The 16633-nt window shown below is 42.1% G+C and overlaps 1 protein-coding gene across 2 annotated transcripts in view; it reads left to right on the forward strand.

Annotated features, from left to right (window-relative positions):
- The window catches only part of Hmg20a (high mobility group 20A), an 84457-nt gene extending 77469 nt beyond the window's left edge, over positions 1 to 6988 (forward strand). Inside the window, exons 8-10 of one of the 2 annotated variants that reach the window (XM_015480384.2) lie at positions 333 to 548; positions 1250 to 1392; positions 4604 to 6988. In XM_015480384.2, coding sequence (XP_015335870.1) covers positions 333 to 548; positions 1250 to 1386 — 353 coding nt within the window. In that variant the 3' untranslated portion in view covers positions 1387 to 1392; positions 4604 to 6988. The remainder of the gene's footprint in view (positions 1 to 332; positions 549 to 1249; positions 1393 to 4603) is intronic. The other variant, XM_015480385.2, reaches the window with a different exon arrangement.
- Positions 6989 to 16633: the final 9645 nt, after the last annotated feature.

The raw sequence follows: 16633 nt of genomic DNA on the forward strand, positions 1-16633 counted from the left end.
CCAGGATCCCCCTGCGAAGCCCCTCAGGTTTCTCATTGCACAATTTTAAAAAGCCAAATCTCACAAACAAACAAACAAAAAATTCAAGGAATTGCCACTGTTTGTTGCAGTCTTATGTACAGAATGTACAGCTTTAAGAATTAAAATAGCTCTGGGGAACCAGGCGTTTCAGTGCTGAATTGCTATCTAGAGCGCTGTAATGAGAATAGGGAGATGAGGTGGGGGTAGCTAATGAGAGACAGCTAAGCAGAACTTCTTTATAAAGAGTCATTGGGACTCCTCGGAGACTCCTTCTTGTGCTGCATGTGTTCTGGTGTGGGGGGTGTCCTCAGCTCGGGAGGCAGAGCTCCGCCAGCTTCGTAAATCCAACATGGAGTTTGAGGAGAGGAATGCAGCCCTGCAAAAACACGTGGAGAGCATGCGCACAGCGGTGGAGAAGCTGGAGGTGGATGTGATCCAGGAGAGGAGCCGCAACACAGTCCTGCAGCAGCACCTGGAGACCCTGCGGCAGGTGTTGACCAGCAGCTTTGCCAGCATGCCCTTACCTGGTAATTGCACCCTACCTGAGCACTTCTAGAGCGGGGTTGGAAGGTTGCTCTTTATGTTTGTATTTGTGTGGGGAGATTGAAATCTCCCCCAAAGCGAAAATCAATAAAATAAGATATTTTCCCTCCTCAGGATTTTCTGTGAGTTATGTAATAGAATGTCAGCATTGGCTAAAATCATCCAAAATTTCAGGTTCTCTGATCATTTAAATTTTTGTCCTTTTTTGTTTTGTTTTGTTTTAATATAAACTATTTTCCTTTCTGTTAAACTTAAATTGATATTCAAAACATGGAAGCAGTAGTAAATGTTGAAGAGAGCACTTTCTCTTAGGTATATTTGCTTGCCTTGTAGGGGTGTGTGTGTGTGTATAAAATGGGAAGGAAGAAGAAACAAGCACTAGTATTTTTTATATACTCTTTCATTTTGAGGAAAGTCACAACAGAAAATTGATGGAGTCTCTTTTTGTTATATACAGCTGAGTACTCATACATACTGTAGTATATAGCCCGTCTGTTCATTTAGAGTATGTGGATTTACTTCATTTCTTTGAAATCTGAAAGTCTCACCTATAGAATTAAAATCTGCCTGTGGAGCAGGCCACATTAGAGTCACAATTTCTTTTTCTGTGGAGTCCCTTAAATGTTTTGTAGCTGAACTGAATTGGAAAGATTTTCTTATTCTTTCTCTTTTTGTCTCACTTTAGGAAGTGGAGAGACACCAACAATGGACACCATTGACTCATACATGAACAGACTGCACAGTATTATCTTAGCTAATCCCCAGGACAATGAAAACTTCATAGCCACAGTTCGAGAAGTTGTGAACAGGCTCGATCGTTAGGGACTGGTGAGTGCTCGCTGATAAGACTCATATGCCAGCACATCATCAAAAATAAGATGTCATCAGACTTTATTGGTGCTACTAAAACTGTAGAATTATATTGAATGAATGAGGTAGAAACTTGATTTAGGTTCCTGTTGCATGGTTGCTAAAAGTCTTTCTAAATGATATTAGAAAATTAAATTGAAACAGTTTTTTCTCATGCATGCCTCAGAATAATTTAAGGAAAAAACATGACTTTGTGATTGGACTTCAGTTCTGGGTATACAACTTATTCTTTCTTGGGTGTTTTTGTTTTGTTTTGTTTTGTTTTGGCTGTTTTTGCTTGTTTTTTTAACAGTACTAGAATCTGAACCCAGGGGCACGGCACTTTACCACTGAGCCACATCCCCAGCCCTTTAAATTCTTTATTTTGAAACAGTGTCTTGCTAAATTGCTGAGGCTGCTTTGAACTTGGGATCCTCCTGTCATTTATTCTTAGGTATTAGCTTCTAAAGGATCTTGAAGACTGGTGAGAAACTTAGAAGAAATCATTCCCAAAATAGCTCTCAGAACAAAATAAATATCACTTAATTGTTAATCTTTTTTCTCACTGAAAAATATTAATGATAATTTGTAAGTAGTCAGTGAGAAACTGTATTATATGAGCCTACATACGTAAAAAGCATTCTCATTCACCACTCATTAACTCATTGTGTTAAATGCTGATGTGAACTAACTGTACAGTGAATGTGAATGCCTTGATTTTAAAAGATTGAAAAAATTGTACTCAATAAGCAAAAAGAGACGAGAGAAAATAAGCTTTTAAAAAATATATTCAACAAATGACTAGTAGTGTTGCATCTTTTAAAGGAGAAAATAACTGCGTTCTCAGAACGAACTCACCTAAGCAAACTTTTTGGTAATAATGGTAAGTCGTCATAACTTGTGTTAAATGAAATTAGTACTTATTCATTCAAATTCCTAGAGAGAGTTTCCCTTTTAGTGTGTCATCCCTAAAATTGTCAGCCCTAAGGTCTATTGACAAAATTGTTCCATGCCTGTGGACATATAAAAAATGTGGAAATCTAAGGATTGGACCATACAGCAAGATGGCCAAAAATGAAAACAAGTCAGTGCCAGGATGCTCCTTAGAAGCATCATGGGTTTGAATCTTTATTTGTCCTGCAGGAATAGGGGCACCCACATATACATAATTTACATTCTAGCTTTGTTTGGATTTTGAGCAACATGTATAAGAACAAATAAAACCCATGATTCTTTATCTAATGAGGCAACATCTGCCAGCAGAGACAAAGGTAGAAGTCTTTATCCTTCTTGGTCATGCCCTTGGATGGCAACTGTGCAAGACAATTCATTATTATTTTAGCTTGCACCAGGCTCATATGGGGAAAGGATTACCATCCTTCTAGTGAGTAGCCAGATGGAACGGACTGTACTTCTAAGAGACGGTTGGACTCCCTGCAGAATAAAGAAGTGGCATTACTGCTGCTGCTTATGAAAGAAACAGCTTGTAAATCTAGGCCTGGGATTTTCAGGAGCTCATCATCCTTCTCATTTTCACACAGTGTTTTCAATTAGCACTCTTGTAAGCTTGAAAAGAGAGAGCTGAGAGAAACAGTATGAGAGATTGTGAAAGAAAATAGTAATTGATAACATGGTGTCGCCTCACCTAGGTAGAGGGCAATGAATGCAAGAATGAAGCCAAGAGTGGTTTTCCATTTTGACCATTTTACTATTTTACCATTCAGATTCTCCTAACACTCTATCCATCTTAAGAATATAGCTAGAGTACAAGTTCTCTGAAGTGTCTTTGAAAACTGTAGATTATTACCATTGTCCTTGATTTTAATGTACAATTTTTTTTAAATACATTATTTTGCAGTATTGGGGATTGAATCCAGCGCTTCACATATGCTAGGCAAGCACTCAATTTTGAGACAAGGTCTCACTTAAGTTGCTGAGGCTAGCCTCCAAGTTGCAATCCTCCTAACTCAGACTCAGAGATAGCTAGGATTACAGGCAGATGTGCCACCATGCCTGGTGACATACAAATATTTTGTCCTTGAAAAATTACCTGAAAATGTAAACTGTTATATTTACTACAGATTCTTAAAATCTAACAATGCAAACATAACTAATAGATATTTCCCCACACCCCCCAAACTGTCAAATGAAACAATTATAAAGAGTGTGATTAATACTAGCTTGGCTTCATTATACAAATATGTACAGACAGCTAGGCCTGATGTCCCCAGCACTCATGGTGCAATTAATTACTCTGACATGAGCTTGGCAAAGGTTTCATTCCACTGTCGGGAACCACTGAGTGAAGCAAAGCTAATGGTCTGCAAGTTTTAGAGGATCCTATCAGAGCTGGAAGGACCTTTAGAAATCTAGCACTTTATAAAGAAACTGAATCCCAAAGAGATGAGATGACATGCCTGAAACTACTGGGTAGAAGAGCACAAAAACCAGGACAAGAACACAGACATCTCAAGTCTTCTCATTCAGTGGGGCTTCTAAAACATTGCTATAATAAGGAGGCACTGTTGGAGTAGGGCAAAAGTACTAAAAATTCTTACAGTAGAGCATTAAGGAAAAGTATTACACTCCATCAATTATGATGTAATAAAATTCTGACCAGCCCATTTAAAAAATATTTTTGTAGGTATATAATGAAAGAATTTCCTCAGCTTTCACCTTTCTTAGGGCTCACTGGTACCCAGTCACCAGTGAAAACAGGAGGAAGTCATGGGTGATTTTAAGTTGAGAGGTGACCACTTTACATAAACTCTAAATCTGTTTTGCAAGCCAAGTGCAGTAGCACACGCCTGTAGTACCAGTGGCTGGGGAGGCTGAGGCAGGAGGATCAAGAGTTCAAAACCAGCCTCAGCAAAAGCAAGATGCTAAGCAACACAGTGAGACACTGTCTCTAAATAAAAATAAAAAATAGGGCTGGGGATGAGCCTCAGTGGTTGAGTGCCCCTGAGTTCAATCCCCAGTACAAAACAAAAAATCANCTGTGGTGCTGGGGATTGAACCCAGGGCCTTATGCATGCAAGGAAAGTACTCTACCAACTGAGCTATATCTCCAGTCCCTAGCTCTTTAATTTACATACTCCTTAACCCTTATGAAAATAAAATAGAGCGTTCTTTAAATCCATTAACCCTAACCCCTTCTGATCTGTCTTTCCTTTTTGGTATCCCCCCACAGTATATTGGTTTTAGAGCTCCCAACTTGTTCTTGTAAGCATTTTTACTTGTGCGGAATGAGAAGCCATCCATGGATTTTTGAACTGAGTTGGAGCAGAAAGGACTGCAGATCCCTTTACTTGTTAAAGAATTGTCAGTGAGTGAAATACCTTCACCCCAGGAAGCTGCGTGAGGGAGCAGCAAAAGGCACATGTGTGTGAACTTCCTGTGGAATCACCCTCCAGTGATGCTTTGAAAGTGTGCAGCCACTCTCCCAAGTCTTCAGCTCCCTATCATTTCCATTTCTGCTAAAGCAGCTCTGCATATATTCTGCTGACTAGGTGACCCTGAAGCTGACATCTTCTGCAGCAGAAGGAAGACTGCCTATTGCTGCCATTCTGATTGGACCCTTTTATCAGTGGAGCTCCACTTTTCTTACCTAGCTGTCACTTTTTTTTAATGCCTTTGGGGGTGATTTTTGCTTCCCTTCACCCCCACCAAGCTGTACATCTCCATTTTCTGACCTCTGGGCCTCACTACTCAGCAGGGCTCTGAAGGAGACTTTCTCTCATTGGATGGGCCCAGTCTTCTCCCATCGTTGCCCTGCTGTGACTCCAAAGAAAGGAGCTTCTTGTTGACAGTGCCCTGTGGAGCCAGGCTGTGTTTCCTGCCCCACATGGTGCTCCGTGGGTGCCCGCCCTCAGCAGGCTCTGCGACTGCAGCCCTGAAGGAGAATGGCTCTCCTCCTCCTGCCGCCCGCTGCTCTCTGAGCATTGCTCCCAGCCTCAGCAAGGCTCTTCTGTCTCGTCTGTTGGCAGTGTCTTGCGGAGCTTTTTTGCCGAGGAAAAGGTCATTGGTAAACACAAAGGAAAGGAGTAGTTCTCATTTGGTATTGAAAGAATGTCCAAAGTTGATCCTCAGTGAAAACTGAGGGAATCCCTGCTTTTTTAGGTAATCAGATCCTTGGATGTAGATAGGTAGGAGGGGCTTTGGGAATAGTCTCTTGTGCTGACTGAATGGGCACGGAGGAGTTCTCATGCCCTTTGTCTTCCTTCAGTAGCCATTAACTGCCAAATCTAGGTGGAAAAGTCAGCCTTCCCTTCTACTTAGTAAGGGATTTTTGTTTTTTAACGGCAGAAGTGAAGAGGGTTCTGATTCTCTCCTCAGGGTCTTTTTTTTCTTTGTTTCTTTTCTTTATGCTCTAGAGCACAAGGCTAAGGTGGCAGCTGAGATCTTTGGAACCAAAGCAGAGCATGCTGAGCCCATTGTCTAGGCACCCCACCACCAAAGGCAGGTGGATGGACGCGTGGCCCCTTTCACAACATGCTGACCAGCCAGGGCGCAAGCCAGAAACCCCGTCGTGTCTCGTAGCTGCACCATCCTGTCCTCTCAGCCCTGCGTTCTCCCTCTTTGTTCTTTCTTAGTCCAAAGGAAAACAACAGCAAAAACAATAACAAAAATCTTCTTTTTAAAATTTCTTATGTGGACACACATCAAATTTCCATGCACTGAAGCCCACACACCACTGCGTGGCAATTTTTTAGAATAAGACCCCTTTGTTATCTATTGCTATAAAGCCAGCCAAGTCTCCTGCCTCTCTGTATTTTCCACCGTCCCTGCTCTCATCTGCTGTTTTTGCCACTTCTCTTAGATTCCTTGCCTGCTACGTCTAAGCCAGAACTCATTGTCCGTGGCAGAAGGTTGTCCAAACTGGTTCAGGAAGTTTGTGTCTGCCGCCTGCCAAATGCTTTCTGTCCATTTTTCCTTCCTCCTAGTGTTGCTGTTTCTCCTTCCTGTGAAGTTTTGTGCAGCTTCAGTAGTACTGTTTTTATGACCATGAAAGGCTGTAACTTGGTCCAGAGGTCATCCCTGACCCTAGCTGGACACCTCACAGTGACCAGACATGTACATGAGCTCACCAGAGCCTGCAGTACCCAGTCATCTGTGCAGACGCCGCAGCTTGCTTCCCGAATGAGGGCTCTCCCAGGAGCCCCGCACCCAATAGGTGTGACTGGGACTCAGCTGCCACAGAACCTCTCCTCTGCACTCAACAAGCAGGTGGAAGGGAAGTTATACCCTGGCGCAAGACCTAAGTCATGTTCCCTAACAAATCTGAAGAGGTTACTGCACTTTCATGTTCTTCTCAAGAAATAAGCTGTTGCCTATCAGTGTTTCCAATTAACTTTCTTCCTTTTATTAAAACACAAGCAGCAGCTGGGGAAAGGGAGAAAAGATTGTTTTCTTTCTGACAAATTTTAGAAAAAAATATTGTGTACATGTGTTTGGAACTGTTGAAATGCCAAGTTTTCTGTACAAGTGTTTTTGTAATTAAACTTTTAGATTTTGTTTTTTAAGAAGTTGATATGCTTGCTTGACATTTGTCTCATTAAAACTTTTCTATGTCGAATCCACCTGATCCAGTTTTACTTGCATTATAATGAAAAAAGAAGACCTGCCTCTGCTTTTTCCTCTTAAAGCCTTTGTCAACCCTACATTCATCACAACTGTTAGGCTTTGAAAACAGTAACACATTCATTTTACTAATTGCTTATTCAAAATGTGTCTTCACCTGTTTGAGATTTCAGTTCTTTGAATGTATGTTATAACAATACAATGAGTTCTAATTCATTTTAATGTGGTAGTAGCATTCTGGAGGCGACTTGAAGGAGCCTTCTAAGTCAGTGACTCTGAAGTCCCCTTGAGGAGATCTTTTGACAGAAGGGGTAAGTTGTGCTTAAATGCTTGGTTTGTTTTTTGTTTTTTTTTAAATAACTGCTACTTAGCCATTCAAAATATTTTTAAAAGATGTTTGTCACCTATTTCTACCACGCTTTTACAATCTTCAGGGGAAGGCAACCTGGCTTCCAGGGCCTCCTATTCTCCAGGTAGCCAGTCATCTGGCATTGAGCAAGTCTCTCTTTTGTTTCAACTCCATCTTGCCCCAGAACACATGCCCCAGCTCTCCTCCAGTATTGTTGGAGGGATAGAATTAGGCAACAGAAGTCACCGCGCTTCAGAAGATTGGAAGTGTTTTTTATGTGATGCCAAGAATGATCGGCATATCAGTTATGATTTCGGTTCGACCACATTTAACAAAACCCAAATAAGCATTAGCTTAAATAAGAAGCAGATCTCTCTCAGAGAAATGTCCACACCAGTCCAAGACTAGTGTGGAGGCTCCCGTTGGCACTATAACATGGTTTTTCTCAAGGTCACCTCATGGTCCAAAATAGCCCCTTGGCCAGTAGCCATCACTTTGAAATTCCTGGCAGCATGAAGACAAGGCAAGGACAAAACGGGCAGGCCTAGATTAGTTCCAGGACTCTTCCTAGAAATCATAATCAACACTTTCACTTAATTTGGCCAAAACTCAGTCACATGACTGTGGCTAGCCGTAGGGGAGACTGAAAAATGTCATCCTTGTGTGGACATTACTGTTAATATATAGTAATACACAAGTTTTAGTAAGGGAGCAGGTGGAAATGAATATACTTTTGCAACTCGTTTGACTCCATTAAGCCCAGCCCCACCATATTAGTTAACAGAATGTATTACCTTTCCTTTGCCTCTTGGCCATCTGAAAATGACCACTTCCTTGTTTTCTGGATGTTGAAAAAGAAACCCAAAAAACTAGCTTGGGGGCCTGAGTTGGCATTTCCTGTTCCTACCTTAGCTCCTCCCCTACCAGTCAACAGCTGGCAGCCAGGCTTGTTTGGTAAAAGTCAACACAAACAGGTGGTAATACTTCCTCCAGTTGTTTGTGCCCTTTCTCTAACTGTTCTGCATCTGCTGGATTAAAACAACACCAGGATAATCTTTCCCTAAGGTGGGGATATTGAGAGATTGTTTGGCAGTAAAGTTCATAGCTACTTCCTGCTCTCTGAAAGAATTTCCTGCCTTGCAATTGAGAGTTCCAAGATGGGCTTTTTCTTTGTTTTATTTATTTACCTTTGACACGTAGCCTGCGCTCAGATACATACTTTACAATATCTGTAGATATAAACACCAGCTCATACACTAGCTCATAAAAGGGGTGGGGACTGAGTCAGGAAAGATCCAGCGAAAATGTTAATGTCTATTCATTCAACTGCAATGAGAATATGTGCCTTCAGAGAGAAACTTTCACCAGAGATAGAAATGTACGGTCTCTAAGCCCAGCAAAACGCAGAAAGAAGGAGCTACTAGAGTGTAGGCATAGCACTGAAAAATTAAGATCAGGCAATGCCAATTTTCTAGACAGGACTTTTGTAATCACCAGCAACACTAGGTCAGTGGGAAGGTCCAGTGGTTACAAGGCTAGGGGTTCCCTTGTTTGTATCTGCAACAATCCCACCAACACTGAAGAGCCAGAACTAAACAGTTGCACTATTTGGACTATAAAAAAGTGTTTGTAAAACATGGTTTCTGATAGTCCAATAGGAAAAATAGAAAGTACATAAATAGTTCTTAAACTGAGTCCTCCCCATCCACACCCCTCCCATTTACTGGGGATTGAACCCAGAGGTACTTTACCACTGAGCTATACCCCTAGTGTTTTTTTGTTTTGGTTTTGATTTTTTTATTATTTATTATTATTTTATTTTGAGGCAGGGTCTCACTAAGTTGCCCAGGCTGGCCTCAGCCTGGAACTTGAGCTCCTCCTGCCTCAACCTCCCAAATCACTGGGATTACATATATGGGCCACCTCATCCAGGTTTTTTTTTTTTTTTTTTTTTTTTGGTACTGGGATTAGAGTAAACCCAGGAGTGCTTAACCATTGGGCCACATCTCTAGCTTTTTTTTTTTTGAGACAGAGATAGGGTCTTACCAAGTTGCTTTGTCACTAAATTACTAAGGCTGGCCCTGAGCTCAGGATCCTCCTACCTCAGCCTCTTGAGTGGCTAAGATCATAGGTGCACACCACCACACCTGGCTGCCCAGCTATTCTTGCTTGTATTAAGAGTTTTAATAAAGGTTTTTTTGTGTGGTTAGTTTTTTTGAATTGTGTGTGCATGTGTGTTGCATACCAGGGATCAAACCCAGGGCCATGACTATGCTAGACAAGTGTACTAACCCTGAGCTATGTTCCCATCCTCAGGTAAAAAAAAATTTTAAGGAGTGAAAGAATTGCTTGTATCTTGCCTGACACAAGAGGGTTTATCTATAAGTTCAAAAGGGAGTAGATCAGAGTCTTGGGGGATTAGTAACTTAACTAATAAATACTTTTTCTGCAATATAAGCAAAATTTATATTGTGGAGATGGGGATATTGAGAGATTGTTTGGCAGTAAAGTTCATAGCTACTTCCTGCTCAACCCAGGACCTGGCACATGCTAGGCAAATATTCTAGCACCTACCCCAACTGCAGATGGTTAAATCAGTGAATCCATGGAAAATGCATAAGAGTAGAAAACACATAAATATAAATTTACAGTTTATGCAAGACTCAGGAATAAAAGAAACAATTAGACACACCCTGTAGGTGAAGCACTCTGTTCTGCTTTTTATACAAATTATGTCATTTAATTCCTATAACTTTACAGAGTAGGATTACTATACCCACTTTGATGATAAGTAACTTACACAGTTACACAATTAGAAACAGGTAGAGAAGGATTCAGCCCCAGATTATTCTATTCCACGCCACTGTAAACTGTGCTGTCTTGGAGGTGTCTGGTGAGTTTGGTAGGAGTTGACAGCAACAGCCTAGTGTGGTGGCTTTGAGAGCTGGAATTAGATGTATTCGTCCAACAATATGTGTTGAACTTATCTCTGTATCAGGAACTGTTCTAGGTCCAGGGAGCTTGTATCCTGCTGGGGGAAAAGAGAGGGTTAAAAAATGACCTAACATACTCACATCAGCCACTTACCAAGATGGAATGGTACAAGCTAGGGTCCAGGAAAGGCATTTTTGAAAAAGTATCTTTCAAGGCTGAGACAGAAGTACCGTTGAGTTCAAAGCTGGTGTCAGCAAAAGCGAGGTGCTAAGCAACTCAGTGAAGCTGTGTCTCTAAAATACAAAACAGGGCTGGGGATGGGGCTCAGTGGGCAAGTGCCCCTCAGTTGTTCAATCCCCAGTACCAAAAAAGAAAAAGTATCTTTCGAAGAAGGACCAGGTCGATTGGACAAAGCCAGTCCCATGAGAGGCCAAAGGAACAGGAAGCCCACAGTCCCAAGACAGGAAATAGCTCTGGAATTCCAAGGAAAAGGAAAGAGTTGGAGAGGCTAGAGCCTAGTGCATGGGAGGAATCGCAACTTGGAGCTGCAAGATGCGCAAATTGCGTGGAGCCCTTTAAGATGGCAAAGAGCTTGAAGTTTCCTGTAAGTGTGTTGTGCAGAGGGCTCTACACCAGTGACAAGATCGGATTTGTAGTTTTAAAGGATCCTTTGCTGCGGGGAGGCAAGAGAAGAATTGGGAGACTGGTCAGAAGGTTGGTGCAGAAACCCAGTGGGAAGTGGCAGCAGCTTAGCCTAGAGCGGTGGCAGTGGGGGTAGAGAAGAGGAGCTGGATTCAGGGTATATTTTGGAAGTACAATGGACAGAAGTTGCTAAAGCACTGGATGTAGAGAACAAAAGAAAAGGAATTTGGAATGATTCTAGCTGATAATGAATTCCACTGTTGTGTATAATTATAATGCACTAACAAAAATGTTTTGTTTTGGGTACTGGGGATTGAACTCAGGGGCACTCAACCACTGAGGCACATCCCCAGCCCTATTTTGTATTGTATTTAGAGACAGAGTTTCACTGAGTTGCTTAGCCCCTCACCATTGTTGAGGCTAGCTTTGAACTCAGTGATCCTCCTGTCTCAGCCTCCCAAGCCACTAGGATTACCACTGTGCCCCGCCCAATGAAAAAAAAAATTTTTTTTAATGATTCCTGCTGGGGCTGTAGCTCAGTGGTAGAGCACTTGCCTGGCATGTGTAAGGCCCTGGGTTCAATCCCCAACACCACAAGAAACTGGGGGGAGAAAAAAAAAAGGCTCCTACTTTTTGGCTTGAGCAGCTGGGTAGTGGCTAGAGGTGCCACTGCTTGAGATAGCAGATACTTAAAGACAAAATATGGAGAACAGATCAAGAATTCCATTTTGGACTGGCTAAATTTGAGATTCCACCAGAGGATTAGCCCCTGGGGAACACACTTCAATCTCTCTGCTATCAGTTCAAAAAAATTCCTTTCAGCTCTTAAGTCCCGTGGTTCCACGAGATTCTAACTTGAGGTCAGTATTTGCTAACATTCCTTCCATGATCAGCGCCTGCGCACACGCATAGACCCAGTTACTCAAGCTGCTCATTGAACTATGAAATTAAGGAACAGTCTCCTTTTTAATTTTGCAAGCTCCTTAGGAAAAGAAGTTTTGAAGCCTTGCATCTGCATTTGTTTAAGAGTGGCAAAAAGCAGCTGAATGTTGTAGGATATAAAAATCATACCATAACCTGATGGCTCGAAAATCCTGGGATAAGTAATGGAAAGTGTCTGCTTAGAGGAGACTGGCTGCAAATATATTTGGCATCATTCAAAGAAGGGTAATGTGAGAAGACATCAGTGATACAGCCAAGAGGTTTCTCATCTCAGCAAGTGGGCTGCTGCTAAGGGGCTTTTGCCTTCTTTAAGGCAGCCAAGGCCAGACAGCAGAATGCGACATGAAAACATTCCATTTTTCTTGGGGGCTGGTGAATTCTTTAAGTGAACTTATATTTATCAAAAGAAGTTCCTATTCCTAAGGACAGACTGATGGGGTCATTTTGGATTTTACTCATCCCTCAGGAGAATATTTTAGATATATTCATTCATTCAGGCATTTCCATGTATTTGCTACCTTTGAGGTATAAATTTGAGGAAGTCCCTCTTCTCAGTGAGCTCACAATATAACAAAAAATAGATACAAAATCTAACTATAATTGAGTCTGATAAGCAGTCAAACAGCTGTGAGCAAAATGTTCTGGAGAACAGAGGGAAAAATTCAGTGGTTGTGTTTGGCAGAGGTCAAAAGAAGGCTTTAGCAGGATAACATTTTGAGCTGGGCCCTAGAACAAGAATAGTTCTTTAAAAGAAGCTAGAAATAGACCTGGAAATATGAATGCATTGTTGGTGTACTCTCAATAATTGTGACTGGGACACGTTATATCCAAGGGATGGATTAAAAATAAAGGCAGTGAGGTTTTTTTCTTTTCTTTCTTTCTTTTTTTTTTTTTTGTGTGTGTACATGTGTGTGTTTTATTTTTATTTATTTATTTATTTATTTATTTAGTAGTTGTAGATGGACAGAATGCCTTTATTTTATTTGTTTACTTTTATGTGGTGCTGAGGATAGAGCCCAGTGCCTCACACATGCTAAGCAAGCACCCTGCTGCTAAGATACAGCCCCAGCCCATCAGTGAGGTGTTTTGAAAAAGGATTGTAAAGGGGCCTTGAATGCCGAAGGATTTAGCTTTTATTTTTGTAGTCACCAAGGCTGGTTTTGCAAGACAATGACATGAGATTTAAAAAAAAAAACCCAAACTAGAGGTTCTTAATATTTTTTTTCTGCCATGAACACATTTGGTAATCTAGTGAGGCCTGTAGGTCCTTCTAAGAAGTTTTTTTGTTTTGGTTTGATTTGGGTTTTTTGCAGTAGTAAGGATTGAACTCAGGGTCTCACATATGCTAGGCAAGTGCTCTATCACTGGGCCACATCCCTAGCCCACAATAGTGTTTTGGGTTGTTTTTTTTTTTTTTTTTTTTTTGGTAACATTTTTTTAGTTGTAGATGGACACAATACCTTTACTTATTTATTTTTATGTGGTGCTGAGGATAAAACCCGGTGCCTCACCAGTGCTAGGCAATTGCTCTACTTCTGAGCCACAACCCCAGCCCCCCCCCCACAATGTTTTTAAGTACTTAAAACACAAATAAAGTTACAAAGCAAGTCCACTATGTTGAAATATAGTTACCAAAAGTAATAAAAATGCAGTACAGCCAGGTGCAGTGACGCACACCTGTAATCTCAGTGATTTGAGGCAAGATGATTCCAAGTTCAAGGCCAGACTCAGCAATTTAGCAAGACCCTAGGCAACTTCATGAGACCTCATCTCAAGATAAAACATAAAAAGGGCTGGGGAATGTGGCTTAGTAGTAAAGTACCCCTAGGTTCAATCTCCAGCACCAAAAAAAAAAAAAAAAGTGTTATATAGACATATTTGTGCTCCTTTAAAAAACATTAAATAACATAATCTAGACAAAACTCTAATAATGATCATAATTTAAACGTACTAATGATCATAAGTGATATTTCAACATCTGCTATATTGTGGTATGAAAATACCTGTGATTCTATTAATGGCAAAGCCCAAAATTCCCACTGATACTATTGGGATTTGTTGGCAACATTTATCATCAAAGGAAATGCAACTTTTCAGGTCCAGGTTTATGAAAATCAAGATGTAACTTTCCTATCCATGCTTGTGGTCCCCAGGGTCAGTGCTCTTGAATTCAAGGCAGGGAGGAGATATTGGATAGGAGATTGATAAAATAGGACAGTAGCCGGGCATGGTCATGCATGTCTGTAATCCCAGCGGCCTGGGAGGCTGAGGCAGGAGGATCATGAGTTCAAAGCCAGCCTCAGCAAGGGCGAGGTGCTAAGCAACTCAGTGAGACCTGTCTCTAAATAAAATACAAAAAAGTGCTAGGGTGTGGCTCAGTGGTCAAGTGCCCCTGAGTTCAATCCCCTGTGCCAGAAAAAAAAAAAAAAAACTAAGAAGAAGACCTGTGGCAGGAACAGAGCAGAGTTTGTCTTGGTCCCTCCTGGCCTGGATGGAAATCCCTCTGCAGGGACCTGTGGTAACATCCGGCCGAAGCAATAAGCCATCATTAAACCTTCAGGCAACTCTCCTCAGGCACAGCCTTGTGTCCTGAATTTGTATAGCTACTATTGATCCCCCTCTTTGGCAGGCATGGGGAACACAACAAAGCCGACATGGCCATGCTGTCATGGCGCTTACTCTCTAGTGGAAGAAAAGGGTCCAACAAACAGAAGCAGACATCATATCCCCACCTGGGCTGCAGGCAGGAAAGCAGTGGTGCTGTTCAAGGCACATGTTGGCCGGAGATAGGGGAGGCCTCTGAGGAAGCCACACTCAGGGGGGGTCAGGGAAAGAAGGTGAAGTTCAGCTTTCCTTGGTGCTTTAGAGGAGCTGAAAGGAAAACAGGGGAGCTAGAACAGAGAGAGGTGGGCGAAAAGTGGGGAGAGGTGGGTAGGCCTAAGACTGCAAGGTCATCCCATCCTCAGGATTTGGGATGTTCTGAGTACAGGGGGAAACTGTTGACGCTTTCAAGGAGGGAAGTGATATAATCCAATTTATAGCTTTAAAAAATTCTTCCAGGCCGGGGATGTAGCTCAAGTGCTAGAGCATTTGCCCAGCATGTGTGAGGCCCTGAGTTCCAGGCCCAACGCCACAAAAAAATAAAAAATTAAAAAAATTCTTCCAGCTACTCTGCAAAGAGCAGATGGTAGGGAGCAGACATGGAAATAGGGAGGTAGTGGTGCTGTGGCTGTGTCCCGCTAGAGGTGGCATTGGCCTGGACTGAGGCTGCAGTGGTGAAGGAGAAAGGGGGTGGGGTGGGGGTAAAGCCCCCTTAGAAGAATGAACAGGATAAAGAAGAGGGGGATGGGGAGGCTGCAGGTGCGAGGGCGGGAGAGAGCAACTGTGGAGGAACTGTGAGGCCTGGAAGGGGCAGACAGGGTAGGAGTGACCCAAATCAGAGATCGCTGTGGCAGGCAGGCTCATTTGAGATACAGTATGAGTAAGTATTTTTATTGACAATCTGACAATTGAGAACTTAAAAGCTAGGTCTAGACGTAGGATGACATTTACCAAAAATTCCAAAGAAGGGTTTTTTTTGTTTCCTAGCATGGCTTTGCAGGCAGTCAGACCCCATCAACTTCTATCAACAGTTCACTGTCTTATCCTTTGCTTTACTGCCAACCTCGACAATTCGTCCTGCCCTTGATACCAGAACCACATCTGGACCAGGTGCAACTTTTCTCTCGGTTTAAATCAGATGGCATCTCTACAGTTGTTCAGAGCATTTACTAACATAGGTCTCCTGCATGGAATTCTGCAGGGGGAAGCTTTGCATCTGTAAAGATGCTAGACATTCCTTCCAGTGATGCAATCCCTGCTTATCTTGGCTGATTTCATAATAAATGTGACTGAGATACTTACTGGTTGTCTGTTAGAACTGGATGAAAATACAGGACAGACCAAGTGCATTGCAGCAACTAAAAAACATGCTAACAACATAGAGGAAAGGGTAGAGATTACAGAAAATTATAAATTGTGATCATGCACAAGGAGGGGTTTCACTGCAGCCTGAAAACTTGACCTGCAGCTAAACAGGGCCAAGATTAATCATGACTTGATCTTATACATAAGCTGAAAGATCTTTTCTAAAGATCATGTCCATTAAGGCAGTAAAGACATTTTTTGCAGGATATGCCATAATGAGCTCCAGGCATTTAATGAGAGACAAGTGCTACTGTTGAAAGCATAACCTTCTGATCTGATCTGAAACTGAAGTGGGCATGCTTGCTCTGCAAAACCAGGCCCCAGTTGTGTCCGCCAGTTGACAAGGAGGCTCATGTTTTTAGATGCTCTGTTGCAGTCAAACATCAAACCTTCTGGGAGAGGTTTTTGTTTTGTGATTAGGTAAGGATTTTACATGTAAGGAGCAAGCAGCCAGCCCCACGCTGCAGGACCAATAGCTTCCAAAGACAGAAAAGTAAAATACAGCATCAAGTAACAAACAAACAAGGGAGCTTGATGGCGTGCCCCCAGAGCTTCTGGAGGAACCTGAGGCATTCAGAGGCAAGGAGCTCTCAGCTTCCACCTCTCAGAATGGTGGCTTCAGGTGAGGGTAATCGCCTGGTGAGGAAATATCACCAGCATGAAAAAAGTGTCATGTTGATCAACCTACTTTCTTTTAGCCTTCGGATGTGTCTCCCTCATTCAAGGATTTGTGTGATGTCCTCTCAGCTCTTACTTTGATATGTGGAAAGGCTTGGGTACAGTCCTGGCCCTCCTCCCCTCTCTGCA

Source organism: Marmota marmota, unplaced genomic scaffold (genome assembly GCF_001458135.2).
Source record: "Marmota marmota marmota unplaced genomic scaffold, marMar, whole genome shotgun sequence".
Classification (NCBI taxonomy): domain Eukaryota; kingdom Metazoa; phylum Chordata; class Mammalia; order Rodentia; family Sciuridae; genus Marmota; species Marmota marmota.